This window comes from Apteryx mantelli, chromosome 8, assembly GCF_036417845.1.
Source record: "Apteryx mantelli isolate bAptMan1 chromosome 8, bAptMan1.hap1, whole genome shotgun sequence".
Classification (NCBI taxonomy): Eukaryota; Metazoa; Chordata; class Aves; order Apterygiformes; family Apterygidae; genus Apteryx; species Apteryx mantelli.
In genome coordinates this window covers 30,771,750-30,790,599 of record NC_089985.1, presented here as the reverse complement: position 1 = coordinate 30,790,599, position 18,850 = coordinate 30,771,750, and the positions used below count along the sequence as shown (strand labels likewise).

The following is an 18,850-nucleotide window of genomic DNA, read 5'->3' as shown; positions in this document are numbered from 1 at the left end:
AATCAGAGTAAGTGGGAAGCCCTGAAAAGAAAGAGCACACTAGCACATCCTGCTAGGAAACTAAAGCAAACAGAGAGAGTGGCTCCTGGTGTGAACAAGCCCACAGGTGCTGTGATGAACAGGATCAGGGCACATACAGTCAGTGCTGCAGGGAGGATCCCCTCTGCAGAGGGGCTGGAGTCTGTCCCCCTGCTTGTGGACCAGAACCGCTTCTGCTCCCTCCTCGAGGCTGCATTTGGCCCATGCGCCTCGCATGCCCACTGGCTCCTCTGCGGGGTTAGCAGCAGGAGCCAGACCCATGGGCAGGGCACAGCTGCCGGCTCCCCATGGCTCCTGCCCCCTTGCCTTGCACAGTACAGGCCAGGGCACCGCAGAGGAAGTGATGCATGCCTGGGGCAGGCAGCTTCTGGTGCTGGGCCCAGTCCTGCAATCCCTCATCTTGCCCCTAAAGCCCTGAGGGAGAGCTGCTAACAAGATTTAGGGTCCCCTCTCCCTTGTGCTTTATAACCCCAGTGTGGAGGACGGAGCTGTCCCAGGCCAAACCAGCCTGCAGCAGGAACAGCACCTCAGCTGAGGGAGGTGGGAGGCATCTTCACCCCCTCATCCCTCCGCAACCTGGCACCAGAGCCCAGCTGCAGGGCAGCCACCTGCCTGCTCTGCACTGACCCTGCCTGATGGGAGGACACCCCCCAGGCAGCACAGCCTGCTCCCATCTGCTCCCTACAGGAGTATGGCCCAGCGCTGAGCCAAGGGGAGCAGTGCTATCTCTGCCCTCCCTGCCAGCCCTTCCCACTTGTCCCCCCAGGTCTGTCACAACCTCATGGTAGTCTCCAGCCACTCACTTCCTGGGCCAGCTAGGCCAACAGCTGCTTCCATTTGTGCTCCTGCTGTGCCTCCTGTAGCCAGAGAGGAACAGGAGGCTTTGAAGAGCCCCAAGCTTGATTTAACCTCCTCTGTGTCCCCCCCAGATGGGCTCTTTCCCAGAGGAAAGGGGCAGTCAAAGTCTGGGCACTGCAATAATGACAGCTACAACATAGAAATATCCTTAATGTAATTAGGTGCAGGGCCTCCCCCCTCCCAACCACACACATACAAACTAGCAGGGGGTGAGACCCCCTGCACAGCACAGCCAGTCACTGCCGTGGGCACGGAGGCAGCTTCCCCTCTGCGGGGAGCAGGCGCCCACGGGAGAGTGCTGGGGAAGGGCCGGCAGCCCAGCCGCAGCGCAGCACGGGGCAGTCCGTGCTGGGGCAGTCCTGCCCAGGCTCCCCCCGCGTCCTGCAGCTGGCACTCCCGTCCCCTGCGAGGGGGGAGCATGCTGGGGGAACAGAGATGCTGACACCAAGATGCAGCCACCAATTCTAGCTGAGGAGCGTCCCAAGTGGGTTAATTCTAGTTGGAGGGTTATTCTACGAGCCGTACTGCAGCAGGGCAGGGAGGATGGGGGCTTCCTTGCAGGGAAGAGCTGGTCCGGGCAAACTGTCCGCGTTCCTGGCCAGGTGCTCAGTAGTCTGCTGTGTACTCCGTGCCATGCAGCCCTCGGCACAGCAGGGTGAACTCCTTCACCATCTCCTTCACTCGCCGCTTGTTCACACGCTCTCTGCTAACACAAACAGAGGGGTACAAAGATGAGGTGGGCAGGACGGACAGGGACTGCAGCATGCAGTCGCACAGCAGGGGTTATTCCCACCCCGCAGGGGCACAGCCACTGCCCGGCCACCACAGCGCAGCGGCAAGGGACGCACAAACCTGAGAATCTGCTGGCTAAAAGTCTCTTTCTGCTCGGGGCTGACACGGGCCGAGGGGAAGCCATCCTGCTGCATGGCCTCCTTGATCCAGATGCTCAGGTAGCTGAAGCAGTGCTTGTTCAAGGCAAAGAGGATTTCTGCAAAGTGATCCATGAGGCTGCGGGAGGCCTGGCCACCAATACCCTGCAACAGAGCAGACAGACCCTGTTGAGCCCTGCGCTGGGGGGGTGCTAAGCTCAGCTCAGTGGTCGCTGCCTCCCAAAACCAGGGAGATCTGGTGTCACCCTGCCTGCACCCACCCTTGCTCCCTGGCCCTTTGCCCCCAGCTCTGCAGGGGATGCTCCCTGAGTGCAGAGCTCAGAGCTGCCCAGGGGCCTGCCCTGGAGCCCACGGTCCCCATGCCACTCACCTCCAGCACAGCCTGCAGCAGCACCTTGCCGTTTTCATGCACAACTTGTGCCACTGGGGCAACCTCTCCGCAGCGGGGCAGCAGCTCTGTCTGCAACACACAGTCCAGGCCAGTCAATGCTAAAGCAGGCTCTGGGCAGCAGCTCCCTCGCCTGACCTGGGTCCGGAGGATCCCCCAGTGCACAGGAGGCCCCAGAACTGCCCTCTTGCCCTCCCTGCTCCCAGGTTTTGGCTTCTGGGAAGGTCTGAGCTGGATGGGGACGGAAGGGGATAGGCTTTAGAAAAGAGATTATTCTGGCAGCTCTGGAGAGCCAGCAGCACATCCCTTTTGCTGCATGATCTGGGGATGAACAAACATGCCTGAGGCAGCCACAATACTCACAAAAAAGCCACAGGATGCTTTGACTGTCGGGGCCTCAGGGAACTTGAGAGAAAGGACACCTGTGGACAGAAGGCATTCAAGTTAGCAGCCAGAAACCCCACACACCTTCCCAAAACAGCTTTGTGGTACCCCATACCCACGGCTGGTCTGTTCCCAAGTCTGCAGGAAGAGCAGACTGGTTTCTCAGCAGAGGGGTTTGGAGCGCATGTCTGCACGTATAATGCATGTGGGCATGCTCAGGGTACTCACCACACTGAAACACTGCTTTGACATCCAGGTTGCTACACAGGAAGAGGTCCGGCTTCCTTTTCAGAGCCTGCAAGGCACACAGATGGACAGAATAAACACAACTCTACAGAGGCAGCCAGAAAGACTCCTAGGAACCTGGTGCCCCAGACAGCCTCTGCCTGGGCACACACTTACCTGGGCACACTCATGATACACAGCAGATTTACACAGCACAGAAAGAAACCATCACTTTTACCCTCAAGAAAATGTCAGTCAAACATCCAGGCAGTTCACTACAGTCAGGGAACTCCGACCCCAAGAGCTGAGGATAGATGCCAAGGTGGTGTACACACAAATGCTTCAGACACAGACACAGGACAGAGGTTTCCTGTCCCAACAGAGCAGGACAGGCAGAGGCAGTGCTCCTGGGACAGGGGCAGCCATGCAGGGCCCAGCAGAGAACAGACACCGCCGTGTTTTGTTCTTCTCCTCTTGGCGACTCTGGGGTCACAGCAGTAATTTCAAGCACTAACCCAGTGTTTTGCCCCCAGTCTAGACCAGCAATGCACTCTGTTTTGGTTCCAGGACGGAGAAGGAAACGAGATGCCAAGGTTGCTTGGCACTTCCTGAGCAACAAGTAAGTATGAGATCAGAAAAGCTTTGTGTTTCCTCTGCTCGGTGATCCCATCAGCCACTGTGGGGTTCAACCCTTTGCTGTTCCACTGCTGCTGGGGCCACCTGAGCTGTGGCACAAGGGTCATTGCCATGCAATGGCTTGCCTCCCCCCACCATGCTGGCACCTTGTGGCATGGCAGGGGGGCAGTTACCAGACAGAAGTGCTTCAGCCTGCACTTGCCACTCCACGAGAAGGGTTTCTGCCATGCCATAGGGAGTCCTGCTGCATAGGAGGGCCACATCTGTGCCCTGACCAGGATACCACCCTGCTTATAGCTGTGGGCCAGCACTGAGGACAGCAGCCCCATATCCTGTCCTGCTGTCACTGCAACACTGGGGACAGCAGCCACAGCTCTTCTGGGATGACAGACTCACAGCAGGGTGGCCCTGCTCTGCTCGTGGAGGGCTGAGAGCCCAAGCTGGGAGCCTGGCTCCTTTCCACACTGCAGCCTTGGGCTGAGCTGTGTGCAGAGCTACTGCAGCACTGCATAACCCTGCCATCTTCTGAGCCTGTTTCCCAGGATGACAGCAAGGACAGCTTTCAGCTGGCAGCGCTCAGGAGACATGGCCATCTGCCATGGCCTCCACTGGGAGCAAAATCCAGTTATTTCCCCCACCCCTTCTCCTCTACAGACAGTCCACATCTGGTCAGTGCTGGGAACGTATGCTGGAGATGAGAAGACTGAGTAGCAGGTTTCAGGGTTACCCCACCTCCTTTCTGACCCTTTGTATCATGCACTGTGGGAGAGGACCTGGATTTGGGATATCAAAGGCATCCCTGGTACAGTCCCAGGGATCAGCTTCCAGGCTAGATACAAAGGGGGCTTCAATGGTGTGATCGGGACCAGATTATACTTGTGTGTGTATATACAAACTGTATGCATCATTCTTGATGACATGCTAGAGACAACATCTGATAGCTAGCAGCAGTATAATGGTTTAGAAACATGTTCACTCATCACAGCTGCTGCGCTCTCACCACAGAGGTCTAGCCAGCCCTGTACTGGACAGTCTGCAAGATGCTTCTTAGATTTAGTCACAGAAGACCCTCTCGCCACGCCTCAGCCCCCCCAGCCCTGCGCTGGGTTCCCAGTACGGTGACTAAGAGCACTCTCCCCCCAGCAGCACATTGCTGGCAAGGGTAGTTAACCCTCTAGTGATACCATCCAGCCATAAGGTCCTGTCCTTTGCCAGTCCAGGGGGCCAGTTTTAACCCACGTCCTGCACACTGCAAAACTGTTCAGCTGGCACAAGAGTCTTCCAACAAGCTCAGGTAACAAAAGCCACCTACCTGAACGGTGCTTCTCCTAGCCAAACAGAGCAGCAGTAGCCAGAGACCCCAAGCTCTCCTGCAGGCTCACAGCAGCACCTGCTTCTCACTCCATCAGTGCCATGGGGAAAGTGTGGTCTGATATTGGAAGTGCTCTTTCCCATAGGACATCTCCACCCAGGGAGCACAGAACACCGGCCCAGTCTGAGCACACACCAGTCCACGTCTGATGTAGATGGAGAAGCTTTTTTCTCTGTGCAATGGGGCCCTGTGGGGCTCTTCCAGTAAGGAGGCTGTACCAGGTAGGTCCAGCTGCTTTCCCCAGCACCGGTAACCCTGCTCCAGCCCCGTGGCCTCTCAGTACCAATCTGCCCTCTTCCTGTTTGGTGCCAGAGCACCTCCCAGGTGCTGGGCTAGCGAAAGGAGCCATGGCCAGGGCAGGTCTTTAAATGTCAGCCTTCTCAGAAACTGGAACCTTCCCCCTCTGTCCTTTGCTGCAGCAGACAAAGTGCAGAGGTGAGCACTAGCTCTCCAGCATGCAGCCCTTGCTGTTCAGCAAACTGAAAACTCTCAGTGGAGAAGAGCTAGGCCAGGCACAGAAAGGACAGTGAGAAAATTCTCTCCTCTGTAGCAGTTGGGAGACCCCTCAGGCACTTCTTCAGAGCAGGCTCCTCTTCTACAGCACACTCTTCAGAGACAGGAAGGAAGGGTGGGAATGAGAGGCCACTGAGACCCTATTCTTCCAGCAAGCATGAGATACAAGGGAAGACCTACACAACCAATTCTTGCAGCACTCCGGAGCACACAGAAAAACCCTCTTGTATCTGGCTAGGAAACTCCTACCACTCCATTAACAGGGGCATTGTGGTTGCAGGCCCTGCAAAGATGCAATCTAGGGGTTCTGTCCTTCAACTCATTTCCTCAGAGCACACCACTGTCTCTTTCCAGGCTGCATGGCTGATGGAGCAGATCCTCCAGTTCAGGAATGGCACAGGAACTTGGCTGGCCACCAGGGCCTGTGAGGGATGGTCAGCACCTACCTGCCTGGCCAAGCTCTAACCCAACAGGATGCAGAACAGCCTGCTCACTGTGGTTCAGCAAGGCACCCGTGACTCCCAGTCAGAGCATGTGGAGAGCTCAAGGACTCTGCTGCTTGTCCCTGGGAGAAGTGCTGCGCTGCTCACCTGGCCTGCCTGCATGCTGAGCTCCTCTGCAGCCACAACGCTGGCTAGAGGGAAATAGCTCTGCCTGCACTGCAATACAGCCTTGGCACTGAGGGAGGAGCTGGCAGCAGTCTGAACCAGTTCAAGAAGAAAGCAAGGTGGAGGACATGCTGTGGGCTGAGCACCCTGGCCAGTCCGTGCCTAGGCCATCACAAAAGGTGCCGCATCATCTGCCTGGCAACGCCCTACTTGCACAGTCATCCCTTGGACTCCTAGTCAAGTCAGGGGGCATCACCACAGCACCCTGGAGACCTGTGCTGGTGTAGAGAGCACCATCAGGGTGGTTGGATGTGTCTGAAGCCCTTAGTGAGGAGGTAGGCTGGAGAGTGCCTCCTGCAGCAACATCCAGCAGCCCAGCCCGCTAGGAGCTGGAGCTCCAGCACAGCCTGGAGCACCTCCCAGATCCAGCAGGTCGTGCTGGAGGCAAAGACACTCTCCTGGGCCAAGAACCAGCCTGCCAGGCAGCTTTGAACTCAGGAAGGAGGCAGAACACTTCTCCCAACAACAAAGCCAGGAGCCAGGGAGAAGGGAGACAGCTTAGCTAAAGAGCTAGCAGGAGAGACAGGTCTCAATTTGGAGATTGTGTAGGAACAGTTAACAGGCAAGATGGGACATGGGAAAAAGCCAGGCTGTGGTCTGCACCCCTGGGAACCCAATACAGAGCAACCACAGTGCAACTCTGAAGACGCGTATGAGCGACACCTGTCAGCAGGAGGGGAGAGGTCAGAGGGCCCTGCAGGTGAGAACTCTCAAACACCAGAACCCACTGCCTTGTTGCCTGGATGCAGACCCTGGGGTAAACACCAGCCACTGCTGCTTTGTAATCCTGGGCATGGACACGCCAGATACAAGGGAGAGGCGCTGACCACTGCAGCCCTCAAGGTGAGGCACTCACTGCAGGCATGGAAGCGCTGATGCTCCGGACCTTCTGACAAAGGATACAAGTACTGGTCAGTGCATGCTTATGGCAAATGCTTACTTTAAGTCTAAAAGTCTGAGTAATAAAAATAACTGGAGAGACTCTAGCTTTTGTAAGATATTTGGCTTAAGCCAGCATGGTCTCACAATCCGCCAGCCATCACCAAGAATGGATTATGAACGAGCACTGCTGGCTGACTGCACCTTGAGATTTACCAGCACAGGGAACCAGTGCTGAACAAAGGCGCTTCTAGTGAGCTCGTGCCTAGACCACTCCTGGTCCAGTGCTATCCAATGGGCTGGCTAGTCTCCTAAGGAGCAAGGTAAAAACATGCAGCTGATGAATTTCCAGGAACAAAGACTGGCAAAAGGATCAGCAGCACTTACTGGGGAGTCTCATAGCCTGATAATCATGCCCAAATAAATATATCATAAAGTCAGCTGAAATCATAAATTGTACAGACAGCTCCCTATGTGCTTGTGACAAAGGGTTAATGTGCAGGTATTAAGAGGTGGGAGCAAGCAGGAGCCAGAAGGGCATGTTTCCTCTCTTCACAAGATTGGCAAGAAGTAAACAACTAGCTATAAATCCTAGTATCCACATCTTTAAGTCACAAAAAAAAAGCCACAAAATAATCCAAGAGCTAGGGAGAACAGGCTCCAGAAACACCTTTTAAAAAAACAAGTTATCAGAAAGTACCGAGAGGATCTGTTGACAGATAAGAGGACAAAAACCAGTGGCTGAAAGGAGAAACCAGACAAATTTGAGCCAGGGAAGGTGATATATTTTTACCAAAGTGATTAACCACAGGAGCAGACTGCCAGGAAAGGGGTAAAATCTCTGCCTTGACACACTCAGGTCCAAACTTGATGTTCCCATATAAGGATCAGCCAAACAAGGAAGGGACTGGCCACTCTACAGGCAGAATGTGTTTGGATATAACAGCCTCTGCCACATAAAAAGACAAAGTAGAGCTAAAATTCTCTCCAACTTTAATCCTGTGCATCTACAAATACTCAACAGTATCACTGAAGAGCATGTTTCTCTGGAAGAGGGCAGGCCATGCTGGGGAACTGGACACATCTGCGCTGTCAGCTAGCTCTTGAAGTTATGAGACCAAAAAGCCAGAGGAGATGCGACCTCCCTCAGGTTCTTGATGTGTTTCAAAGCACCCTGCCAGGTCATCAGTCCTGAACATGGACAGACTAAAGAAAAGGAGGAAACCCTTGGAACAAGTCCTGCATGTGACGAGAGAGGAAGGGGATGGGATCCTTCAGTCTCCATGGGGCTGCTGGAATAAAAAGCCTAGGAAAACATCAGGCAGCTGCTGGAGGTGGTGGCACACCAGCAGGAAGTCAGTCATTTCACAGTGACCCAAGACAGAGCAGCCACTGAGGTAGAAGCCTCGTATCTGTTCCAGCAGCAGGACCTGGACACAGCCTTCCCTCCAGAGGATTCAGACCGGGGCAGACAGCACTGTCTGGCAGAGACAGGCATGCCACAAACACACATGCTGCCAGCAGGCAGTCTCAGCATCTGCCTACAGAGAAACATGCTCTCTCTTGCCCAGGAAGGCCAGCGTGTAGTAGAGTTTCCCAGCAGATGGGATGGGTAGTGCTTGCTCTCACAGCATGACTAATGGAAATGCAGCACAGCTGCACTTTTCTCTCCAAAAGAGCACAAAAATGCTGTGTCCAGACACAGAGAAGGATCCCAAGCTACAGAGAAACTCAGCATCTTCCAAAGAAACAACAACCAGGGTTGGAAGAGTCTCAAGAGGTTGCCTAATCCCTTACCCACCTCACGGCAGGATCAGCTCTACCTTCCCTCCAAGGAGCAACAGGTTTATTGAGAATCAGTTCCAGCCCTCCAAATGACAACAGCTTCCCAAGTGATCTTTCAGCACTCTTCTATGCCGTTAGAAAGATTTGCTACTGCCTAACCTGAACTCTTTTCTGTGATTTCATCCTGTTACTTTTTGCCCCAGCCAAAGTGAACAAAAGAGGAATTTTTACCCACACCTGTGGTATTACCTTTTATACACCTGAAGACTCATGCAACTCCTCAGGCTTCGATCAGTCTTTCCTCCCTGTCATGTTTACAAGCTGCTGATCATTCTTGATGCTTTTCTCTGTGCTCTCTCGTCCATATCTACAAAATGTCGTGCGCCAAACTGGGCATGGTGCTCCAGTTGAGGTCTCGCCAACGCTGAGCAGCAAGGAAGAATACCTTCATGAACCTCACATACATCTCCCATTTACTGATCCTCACATGTTTGAAAACCTTGTAAAAAAGTTACAACTTTCAAAACTGGCATCAGGAAAATCTACAAACACTTTCTAATAGTGTCATAATCATTTCAGATCTTTCAACGGCAAAAGAAGGGAAGAAAATGCTGCAATACTAGTTGTGAGACAAGACTGGTCTCAGTGGGATCTGGACTTCAAAGTAATATGTACGGACACTGCTTAAAAAGTGAGGTGTGGTTCTCTCACCCCGCTCCATCCAGCAAAGCATGCACATGGGCCAAGCAGCCATCAGAGGGGGCTAACAGTTTAACAGCTGGGACAAGCCAGACACCCACATAGAAGTTTGGCTGAGCTGGGTGATTGGGAGCCTGGACAGCCCACAGCTCTTGTACCTGCTTGGGTGGGTTGTCAGCTGCATGACTGAACAGCCACCATGACAGAGACTGTGTCTAACTATCGGGAATATCTAGTTTAAAAAGGACAGACACATTTCAGAGACACAGATATGCTGTAACTCACAGTGCTGAGACTCACCGCAGACCTACTGGGTCAGACCAAAAGTCCATCCACTCCAGTGCCCTGTCTCAGACAGTGGCCAAAAGCAGATGCCCAGGAAGGGCTAAACAAGGCAAGCAGACGGACACTCCAAAGAGCTTCTCCCACCTTCCAGCTATTCACAGCTCAAACATCCTGAACCAGGGAAGGTTTGTGTATTGAGACCCTCTCAGTGGATTTTTCTTCCATGAGCTCTTCCTGCCTTGTGCAATTAGAAGTCTTGTCATTACAGAAATTAAGCAGAAAGTGACTTTGCTAGGCTCCTGCTCACTGCTAGCAGCTCCAGAGCATTTTCCATTGCTATGAGGAAAGCTCCATTCCCTCTAGGTAGGTGCTGGGGAACGCGCTCTCACACTGGGGGACTTAATACTCACATTAAGGATGTCAGGGCTTCTCCCTCAGTTGCCATAGCAGACTCAAGAGCAAGCTGGACTCCTGTTCCTCTCAACAGGTGTATATACACACACAGCATAGTACAGGCCCTCCCTACCCACCACTGCCAGCGGTGAAGTGTCAGCCCTGCTCCTCAGCTCCTACACCACAGCCCACTGCTCCCTGCCACACTGGCAGCACGACTGGCTTTGCCCTGGGCAATCCCCATCACAGCTGCCTCTGGCAAAACAAATAGGATTTCTGTGCTTCAAGAGCTGCTCTGCCTGTTTGGCAAAGTGCCTCCAGCAGCAGGAGGACATGGTAGGACAAGGCAGGCAGGTGGACCAGAGGCGGCACCATGGCACAGAGAGGAGAGCCTCAGCAGAGCTGCAGGTCCATAGGTCCTTGGACACAAGGCCCCTTTCCATCCCACTTGCTTCTGCTGAAGAGGGACAGGCAAGAAACTCCTCCAGACACAAGCTTTCTGCAGCTGCTTGGCCAGTCTGAGGGCCATGTGTCATTGAGCTGGTGTCACAGGATTGCTCCCAGGCTGCAAACACAGGAGCTACTGTCACCACCTCTCAGCCACCATCCCAAAGAGCTGCAGGGGCGTTAGGCAGTATGGCATGGTGGGAGACCAGGATTGCAAGCGGAATGGGCACAGAGAGCCAGGCAGCTCCCAGGGCCTGACAGGCCCAGGCACAGATGCCATTGCAGGCATGTTGCTCCCTTCAGCAGATGGTTCAGAGCTGACCCTGGCTGCTGCTGCCCGCAGCTACGGAGAGAGTCCGCTTTGCTGGATGAGCAGTGCAGTACCAGACTCAGGCAAACGTTGCCTAGTACTGCGTGCAGAGGGCTTTCTCCCACCAGCAGCAGAGTTCAGGCCCTGGGGAAAGCCAGCCAGCTCAGTCTGGTCCCTGCCCTGGAGGACCCATCACAGGGGGCAGGTAGAAGAGTAGGAAAATGACCATTTAATGCTCTAATTATCTGTCACCCAAGTGTGACTGTGGCAGCAGCAGCACGAAGTGCCCCATGCTGGCTTCTGCTGCGCCCCTGAGGCCAGGTGAGAGGTGAGGGGGTGGCAGCTCCTAGGCTGCCCTGCAGAGAAGGGCACTGCCCTGGGGATGGTGCAAACCCAGAACTAAAGGAGAATGTTTTGTTTTCAACTTCCACGGAAACAGATGGAGAAACTCGATATTCAACTAAAAGGAAAAAAACGTTGTCAACAGAAAGCTAAAAATAGGTTTAAATTGAATTAAAAAGAGAAAGAGAGAGAACAGAAAGTGAATGAATAAGAAACTAAAACACACCTGTGCCAGGAGTTGCATAAATGAATCAACAATATCAGGATGATCCCTGGGCCCTAAAATATAATAAAGATGTAACTTAAGAGAAAAATCATACAAACAGCAACTCAACATCATATAGTTATGTGATACAGAAAGAATTTACAAGTGAAAACAGGAGTGTAGGGGAGGAGGGGTGTGTGGGGAAAGGGATGGGCAACATGAGCAGCTTGAAGCAAGTTAAAGAAACAAAACATACAAAAAATCATGAAACTTGGAGAACCCAAGAACAGAAAGAAACTGCAAAGGAACGGGTCTGAAGCCCCAGGATCTCCAGCCAGCACCTGGGTGCTGCAGAGCCAAGGAGATCTTCGTGTCCTTGGGGAGGAAGAGGAGGAGGAGGAGGAGAAGGGGCTAGCTGGGCACCATCTCCACAAGGAGAATTAGAGCTTTTGCATTGTGGGGACTGAGTGGGTGTCTTCAGAGTACCATTTGGTCCTGGAAGATAACTGCAAGTGAACGACAACACCTCAGCAAACACTTGACAGGCCCTGCCAGGCTCAGGCGTGCACATGCTCGTCACCAGCCTCAGCTGCTCAGGAGCCCCTGGCACAGCTGCCCTCCCACCCCTTCCCAGATGTTCTCCAAGCCCCTCAGTCCAGGACCCACCCAATGGCCTCTCCCCCAGTGTCCTTCTGGGAGAGACCAGTTTAGTGCCCAGAGATCTCCATGCCAGCACCACTCGCCCTACCTTGGCATCCGATTCTTTGCACAGACACATTCACAGCCCCTGCAGGGTCAAGCGTCCCACCCTCTCCTGCTGCATTTGTGCTCAGACAGCAGAATCTGCTTGCTCTGCTCAGGGCTGACTGACCACAGAAGATGATCCCCAAGGTGGGAACACAGTCCTGGGCACACAGTGAGCTGGGCAGCCGCTTGCCTGAGCAAAGCTCATGTCCAAGCATTGGCACAGTTTGGGCTCTGTCCCCTCACCAACCAGCCCTCCCTTTTCTCTTGCAGACACACCTGCTGCTGCCCAGAAGCATCTCTGCCTCCCCAGGCTCTGAGCTGAGAGGACTTTATTGTACATACATCCGCACGCCACTGACAGAAGCGGGGATCTGATCACTGGATAAGCCCAGCTCACTTGCCCATGACCCAAGTAACACTTTAGCACAGAAGGATTTGCTCAGACTGAGGTGTCCCAAGGAAGCACAGGCCCTCACGGATCCCCCACCTCTCTAGGGAGCTCTGAGCCTTGTACTGGGGGAAGGCATCATGTTATCCAGCATCAGGCTGTGAACACAAAACAAGACCTGTTGGGTGCCATACAAGAACAACTGAGGTGCTGAAGAACCAGAGCCTGCAGCTCCACTGTGCACTTGTCCCTGTCACAGGACAAGTCACCAGGAGGCTGAAGGGAGCTATGGCATTGAGGGGCCTGTCCTAACCCAATTTTCTTTTTGTAGCAAGCGGGTAATGCAGCCAGCAAGCCAAACACGGGACTGTCCCCAGCATGGGGATGCTGGGCACAGCAGTGGCTCTGAAAAGGTAGTTCCCCAGGTGTTCAGAGACATCTTTCTGCTTATACAAGGGCTTGATTCCTGGCCACTACAAGCACTGCTGACCCACAGAGAAAGGCTAGCATCGCCCACTGAATGCAGCCTCACTGCCAAGCTGGGACTGGAGCCCCTGCTCTTCTTCTTGCAACACAGCAAGACACCCAGTCCCAGCGCAGAACCAGGCTGTCACTTGAGTTCAGAGTCTTGCACTGGGGTTTCCTGTTTCTGCAGTCCTGTAAGGAAGGTACCCACCTTCCAGGGATTGGGATGAATCCAAGAACAGACATGGCCTGTTAGCTTAGTTAGGAGTGAAAACAGCCATTCCTGGTAAGATGCCTCCAGACCTCAAGCATGCAACAGCCTGACAATAGCCCCAGCATGAAGAAGAATCAATCACACGTACCTTGCTGGAAAAGGGTCAGCGTGACCGAGGTAACGAGCAAGAAGAGGGCCTTGATGGGAGGGAAGTGGGCAGGCTCATGAGCAAAGATGTGAACCAGCTGCAAGAGACAGAGAAGGATTGAAGCTGCTGCTGTCCCTGCACACTCCCAGCCTTCCCGGGGAACGGCAGCCTGGCTGGTCAGCACAGGACTTTCTGCACCCATCACAGCCACAGTGGGGAGAAGCCAGGGATGCATGCTTTAGTCCAGGGTGCAGCAACATATGGCTTAACCCATAATAGGAGGGCAGAGAGAACCGGGCTTGACCCTGCATGGGGGTTACTGCTTCAGTAGAGGCAAAGAGCACTGCCTGTGATGGTGACCAGACCAGAGCAGTGAGATTAGATCATTAAACGCATGGGATACCAAGGCTAGGCAGGAGCAAGAGGCAGCTGGCAGGAAGCCTTGTGAAGCAGTGAGAGATGCGCTGAGGCAAAGGCAAGGAGCGACACCAGCCCCATTCTCCAATCCAGAGCCTGCCTCACATGCAGCCCTCCTGGGATGCAGGCATGAGTGGAGGCAGCCCAGGGGCCACCCTGCCGCAGTGCCAGACTTGCTTACACAGCTCCTTACCTGCCGTGTGAGGTCGATGGCAGACGCCTGGGGGATGGTGCTATACATCTGCCCCAGCATCTCGCACAGCTGAGGCACCATGGGGGCAAAATCATCCAGAAGGGTCTTCACAGACTTCTCAAAGATGGCACAGACAGACTGTGGGAGAGGAGGGACAGAGTGAGCAACAGGCTTCAGGAGACCCTCTTCTGGTGGGACAGGGCTTGACAAACAGGTCCCATGGGAGGGAAGAGGTGGCAATGAGGCACGGAGAACAGCCAGGCAGAGGGCTCAGATCTGCTGTGGTGATGCTGCCCTACTCTGCAGCACTGGATGCTCCCACCAGGAAACACCCCTCCAGCTGCAGCAGGAAGGCATCTTGAGTGCCAGGGAGAACAGTGCCTGGTGGGATGCTGCACCTGGAAATCACTGGACTGAGTGAACTGGAGAAATTCCAGAAAAGATGACAAAGGTGTGGGTCAGAGCAGAGCTCTTCCCTTAGGGAACACAGACAAGCACTCAGTAGACCCCATTTCTCATTTCACTGATGATGGCAGGGCCTATATAACTGGAGAGGAGTAGAGCTGATCTGGGCAACACAGACAAGCACTGCAGGATGGTGCTAGTGACAGCAAACAGTACTGGTGTTTTGGGCAGCCCAGGAAGACAGCCCAAATACAGGAGGATGGAAATGCATCCTTCTGTATTTGGGCAGCATCACCCAGTGGCTGTCCTTTCCTACCCCCAATTTAGATGCAAGGGCAAAGGCAGAGCTGCAAACAGTAACACATGAGGAGCCTGGTTACCTCCACCACCTGGGCATCATTCAGCCACTTGCTGAGGACCTTCTGTATGAGCTGGAAGACTTGCTGCAGAACCACCACCACCTGCAAAGAACAAGACAGACTGAAGAGAACTGGCCCCTATGGCACTTGGAAGGGAAGATTCAATGGTAAGTACAGCCTGGATTCAAACCTTCAGGGACTACTGCCTCCTGCCCTCTTTGAAGCTGGGAAACTTCATTCCTTGCTGAAGCAGCCTGGCACAGCTCATAGCTGGCAGGTAGTACCTGGATTGTCTTCAGACCAGTGCCCAGCCAACAGGGATCTCGCAGGTAACCTCTGCCCTTCTCAAAAGCAGTGGGAAGGGCTGAGGGAGCTGGAATGTACCAGCTCTACCCTCTCCATGGTACTGCATTCTCCATTCACTCCACCTTATAGCCTCTCCTCCTGGCTCTCTTGGCATTAGCTGTGCACAGCAGGGCTTCTAGCTAGGCTACGGCAAAGAGCATCTAACTACTACTGTACTCACTGGGTTGGGTCCTTGCTGCACTGGCAGTTTCTTGACCTCGGTGCTTTCATGGTCATCATCATGGTGGCTGATGTCTAGGGTGGTGAACAGGTTGGAGAGCAGGCCCAGGATGTGGATGATAGCCAGCTTATTGGAGGGATTGGGCTGCCAGGTAAAACAAAGCCAAAGTGTGATACAGATGGCAGTGCTCTACCACAGTCACGCCTTTGGGATCCTGAGGAGCCAGGACTGTTGAGGCAAAGTGGCAGAGAAGGCGGTTTTCCTGCACTGCACACTCTCGCTTTCCCTTTCTACCTCTTGGCTGAGCCACGAGGCCTCCCACCTACCCTCACTGGTGGACGAATCCTGGAGGATACTCAAGAGCACCACAGCTTCCTCCAACAGAGAGCAAGTCGAGACAGCTGCCCACAGGGACAACACATGGGATATCACATGAGGGAGGAGGCTGCGTGACCAAAGCGTGGGCTCTACTTTAGGGAGGCAGATGCTGATCCAGACAATACATGGCTTGCAAGAGCCAAGGAGCCTCTGGTCTTACAGATGAGTAGCTGCAAAGGAAAAAAACCTGCAGCCCAGCTCAGTCTGATTAGTGGGACTCTGCTCTGCACTGCTCTGCCTGCGTTGGGCAATTAACAGTTATTCAGGGTGAGGGGAAAGACAGCCTGTGTTCAATAGTGCTGCTTCAATACCCCACCTCATGGGGTTACAGCCAGCAGCACAGACAGTGGGAGAAGCCACTTTTGGATGGAGGTAGTGGCACGAGGGCACTCACCGTTTCATCAGCCAGCTTTTCCAGCTGCTGGATATAGGGAGTGATCAGGGAATGCAGGTTCTTCAGGATCTCTTCCACTTGTAGGGCAGAGAGCAGGAAACCAAGAGCTTGCATCAGCCACATACACTGGCTTGTCTGAGTCAGAGAGAAGACATAAAGGGGCAGGTCACTGCCCAGCCTGAAGCCCTCCAGCAAACCTCAAAGACCCTACTTGCTAGCTAAGACAGCTACCTGAGGCCTAGCCAGAAGGACCAGGAGCTTTGGTGTGCTGCTCTTAACTTGCCCTGCCTGGGATATTCTAGGTATATCCCATAGCAGGAGAAGGGGGCAGCTCCCTACCAGTGCTTGGAGAACAGATGCTCTCCTGCTACCACCTATCCTCTCCCCAGCATCCCTTCAAGGAAAGACCAGTTTAGTGCCCAGAGATCTCCATGCCAGCACCACTCACCCTACCCTGGCATCTGATTCTTTGCACAGACCTGTCTCAGCCCCTGTGGGGTGAAGTGTCCCACCCTCTGCTGTTTGCAAGCACAACTTGGGCTTTGTCCCCACACCAACCTCCCTTCCCTTTCCTCTTGCAACCTGCTGCTGCGCTGAGGCATCTCTGCCTCCTCAGGCTTGGAGGGGTCAGGAACCACTAGAGTTAAGTGTCCCTGGCGGCTTCCCTATCTATGAGGAAATACCTCACCAGCATAACCCTGCTCCAGTCCAATTATGGAGAGCCAAAAGATTAGTAGTGCAGCAAGTGGCAGACACCAGGTGTTCCTGGCTCCACACAAACTGGTTGCAATGCTGAGCTCTCCTCCAGGAACAGCTTAGCTCATGATGGGATTTCTTGCATTTACATGCAAGGACAACTAAAGGCTGAGGTGGACAAACAGAATGAGGCAGGGGTGTGGGCAAGTGACTCTTACCTTGTGAATCTGCTTCATCAACACTTCCTGCCAAAAGGAAAGGGACAGAGAAAGAGGAGTGTGAGTGCTGCAGAAAGCCTCTTCCCTTCTAGGGAGGTGGGACTGAAGTGGGAGGTCATGACAATCGATAACAATTTGGGTACGGATGAGCAGCAGACAGTTCTGTGCAGGCCTCCTCACGACCAGCCACAGGCCAGGAGCAAAAGCCTCATCCTGCACCAAGTTCTCCTCCCTGCACCCATCCCACACAGCTACCCAGCGATGGGAGTCCATGGACTCAGACAGGCTCTGCAGCAGGACAGCTCAGCTCACCCAGCAGAAAGAAGCTGCAGACCCACCAGCTCACCACGGAAAACCTGACTAGGTTCATCAACACTGCCCTCAAGAGCAAAGTTATCACAGGTGAATATCAGGACCTGGGATGTCTCCAACCAGCTCTTCTGAGCCAGCCCTACCCATTTACTGCAGTGCTCAGAGTTTATGAAAGATCTTGGGGGATCAGACCAATGGTCCCTCTAACCCAGTATTCTGTCTCCAGAAGTGGCAGTAGAAGAAGTCTTCATGGAGAACATGTGAAACCAGACACTTTCTGCAGTCCTCTCCCCCTGTACTTCCCCAGCATCCACCACTTTGCAGCGCAGATTCCCCTCAGGGAAGGGGATGGTATCCTCTTGGCTCTAAAAGCAGAGGCTCATATCCTCTGTCAGCTCCTTCCTGCTCCCATGCAGGCTCTGGCAGCCCCCAGAGCCCAGCCCCAAAGGGATCCTTAGTGCCTAAGGACCCCAAGCCTCATCTGCTCCAGCTCTTACCTGTGACACAGCAACAATGTTGGCAGCGTAGGGTGGCAGGTCATACTTGCACTCCCGGCAGATCTTCTTCAGGGTGGAGACACTGGAGATGGAGAGCTCAGGGTTGCCCAAGGCCTGGAGCACCAGTGGCAACACGTTGTTAATCATGACGGGATGATCAGCCAGCCACTCCGACAGGGCCCCTGCACACACGGACAGCATCAGAGACTGCAGGTATGCACTGTGGCAGTCAGGGAGCTTGTTCTCTACATCCTGGGCCATTCAGCTTTGCTCTTCATTGTTATTAATCTTCCCTGAGAAGGGATAGCAAGAGCTCTGCAGCCAAAGAGAGCCTGGGCTAACTCCAAAGCAGATGGCAGGAGTGATGTGATGGTAGGCAGAGCAGAACACACAGCAAGTGGCTTGAAGCCCAGAGGACTCAGCACAAAAGTGCCAGTTCAGAAGAGGGTGGCACTGGCAGGGGTCTGTGCAGGACAGCTTCAGCAAGAGTGATCTCAGTTAGAGCTCCCCGCTCCCCAAGTGCAGGGGACCCTCCCAGAGGGGTTCCCTCCCCAGCCTGCATGTGAGCAAAGGCCTCACCAATCGTGAACATGACAGTGTCAGCTAGCTGCACGTTGCTGATGCTGATCCGGGGAATGAGGCCAATCAGTCCTGGAACCACATCGGAGTAGTTCACGTCAATAGTCTCAGCGATGGACTGGAACCCATAGAGTAAGGCTTCTGTGTGCTATCAGAGAGGAAGAGGGACTCTGTCAGAGCCATGTGCTGACCACCAATGCCTTCCCCACCCCACATGCCAGGGACTAGCTCAGACTCCAGTCATAGAGGGCAAGGAAGCCGAAAAATTGGAGACAACTGCACAGTCAGAGCCACCACGCACAACAGGCTTTAGGATATATCCATCCCAGCTTGCCTAAAGGACACATCAACAATGTGAAAGTTGTCCACACCCTTCAAGAACTGCGGGCATCTCACCTGATGGGACTGCAGCCTAAACCTGATGAGCGTCAGCAGACTGCCAGTGTGACAGACACTATCTCAACGCTCAGACAGCAGGGAGCTGCGCCCAGACTGCAAGTCACTGCTTCTGCTGGCTGGCTACTGGCTTAGCTGCAGACAGTGATGAACGAGGCGCTATTCCAACCACCCGAATCTGACAGCGATGGCTGGCTGAT

General features: G+C 53.9%; 1 protein-coding gene across 4 annotated transcripts in view; it reads right to left on the bottom strand.

The window, feature by feature from the left end:
- Nucleotides 1-1,034: 1,034 nt before the first annotated feature.
- IPO13 (importin 13) overlaps nucleotides 1,035-18,850 on the bottom strand; it is a 43,046-nt gene continuing 25,230 nt past the window's right edge. For 2 of the 4 annotated variants that reach the window (XM_067301087.1, XM_013943218.2), the window contains 14 exons: nucleotides 18,255-18,402; nucleotides 17,676-17,857; nucleotides 16,867-16,893; nucleotides 15,953-16,087; nucleotides 15,181-15,324; nucleotides 14,676-14,756; nucleotides 13,891-14,028; nucleotides 13,281-13,377; nucleotides 11,340-11,392; nucleotides 2,788-2,854; nucleotides 2,539-2,597; nucleotides 2,158-2,247; nucleotides 1,750-1,931; nucleotides 1,035-1,603 (listed from right to left, as the gene is read on the bottom strand). In XM_067301087.1, coding sequence (XP_067157188.1) covers nucleotides 1,504-1,603; nucleotides 1,750-1,931; nucleotides 2,158-2,247; nucleotides 2,539-2,597; nucleotides 2,788-2,854; nucleotides 11,340-11,392; nucleotides 13,281-13,377; nucleotides 13,891-14,028; nucleotides 14,676-14,756; nucleotides 15,181-15,324; nucleotides 15,953-16,087; nucleotides 16,867-16,893; nucleotides 17,676-17,857; nucleotides 18,255-18,402 — 1,503 coding nt within the window. In that variant the 3' untranslated portion in view covers nucleotides 1,035-1,503. The remainder of the gene's footprint in view (nucleotides 1,604-1,749; nucleotides 1,932-2,157; nucleotides 2,248-2,538; nucleotides 2,598-2,787; nucleotides 2,855-11,339; nucleotides 11,393-13,280; nucleotides 13,378-13,890; nucleotides 14,029-14,675; nucleotides 14,757-15,180; nucleotides 15,325-15,952; nucleotides 16,088-16,866; nucleotides 16,894-17,675; nucleotides 17,858-18,254; nucleotides 18,403-18,850) is intronic. The other 2 variants (XM_013943219.2, XM_067301089.1) reach the window with 2 other exon arrangements.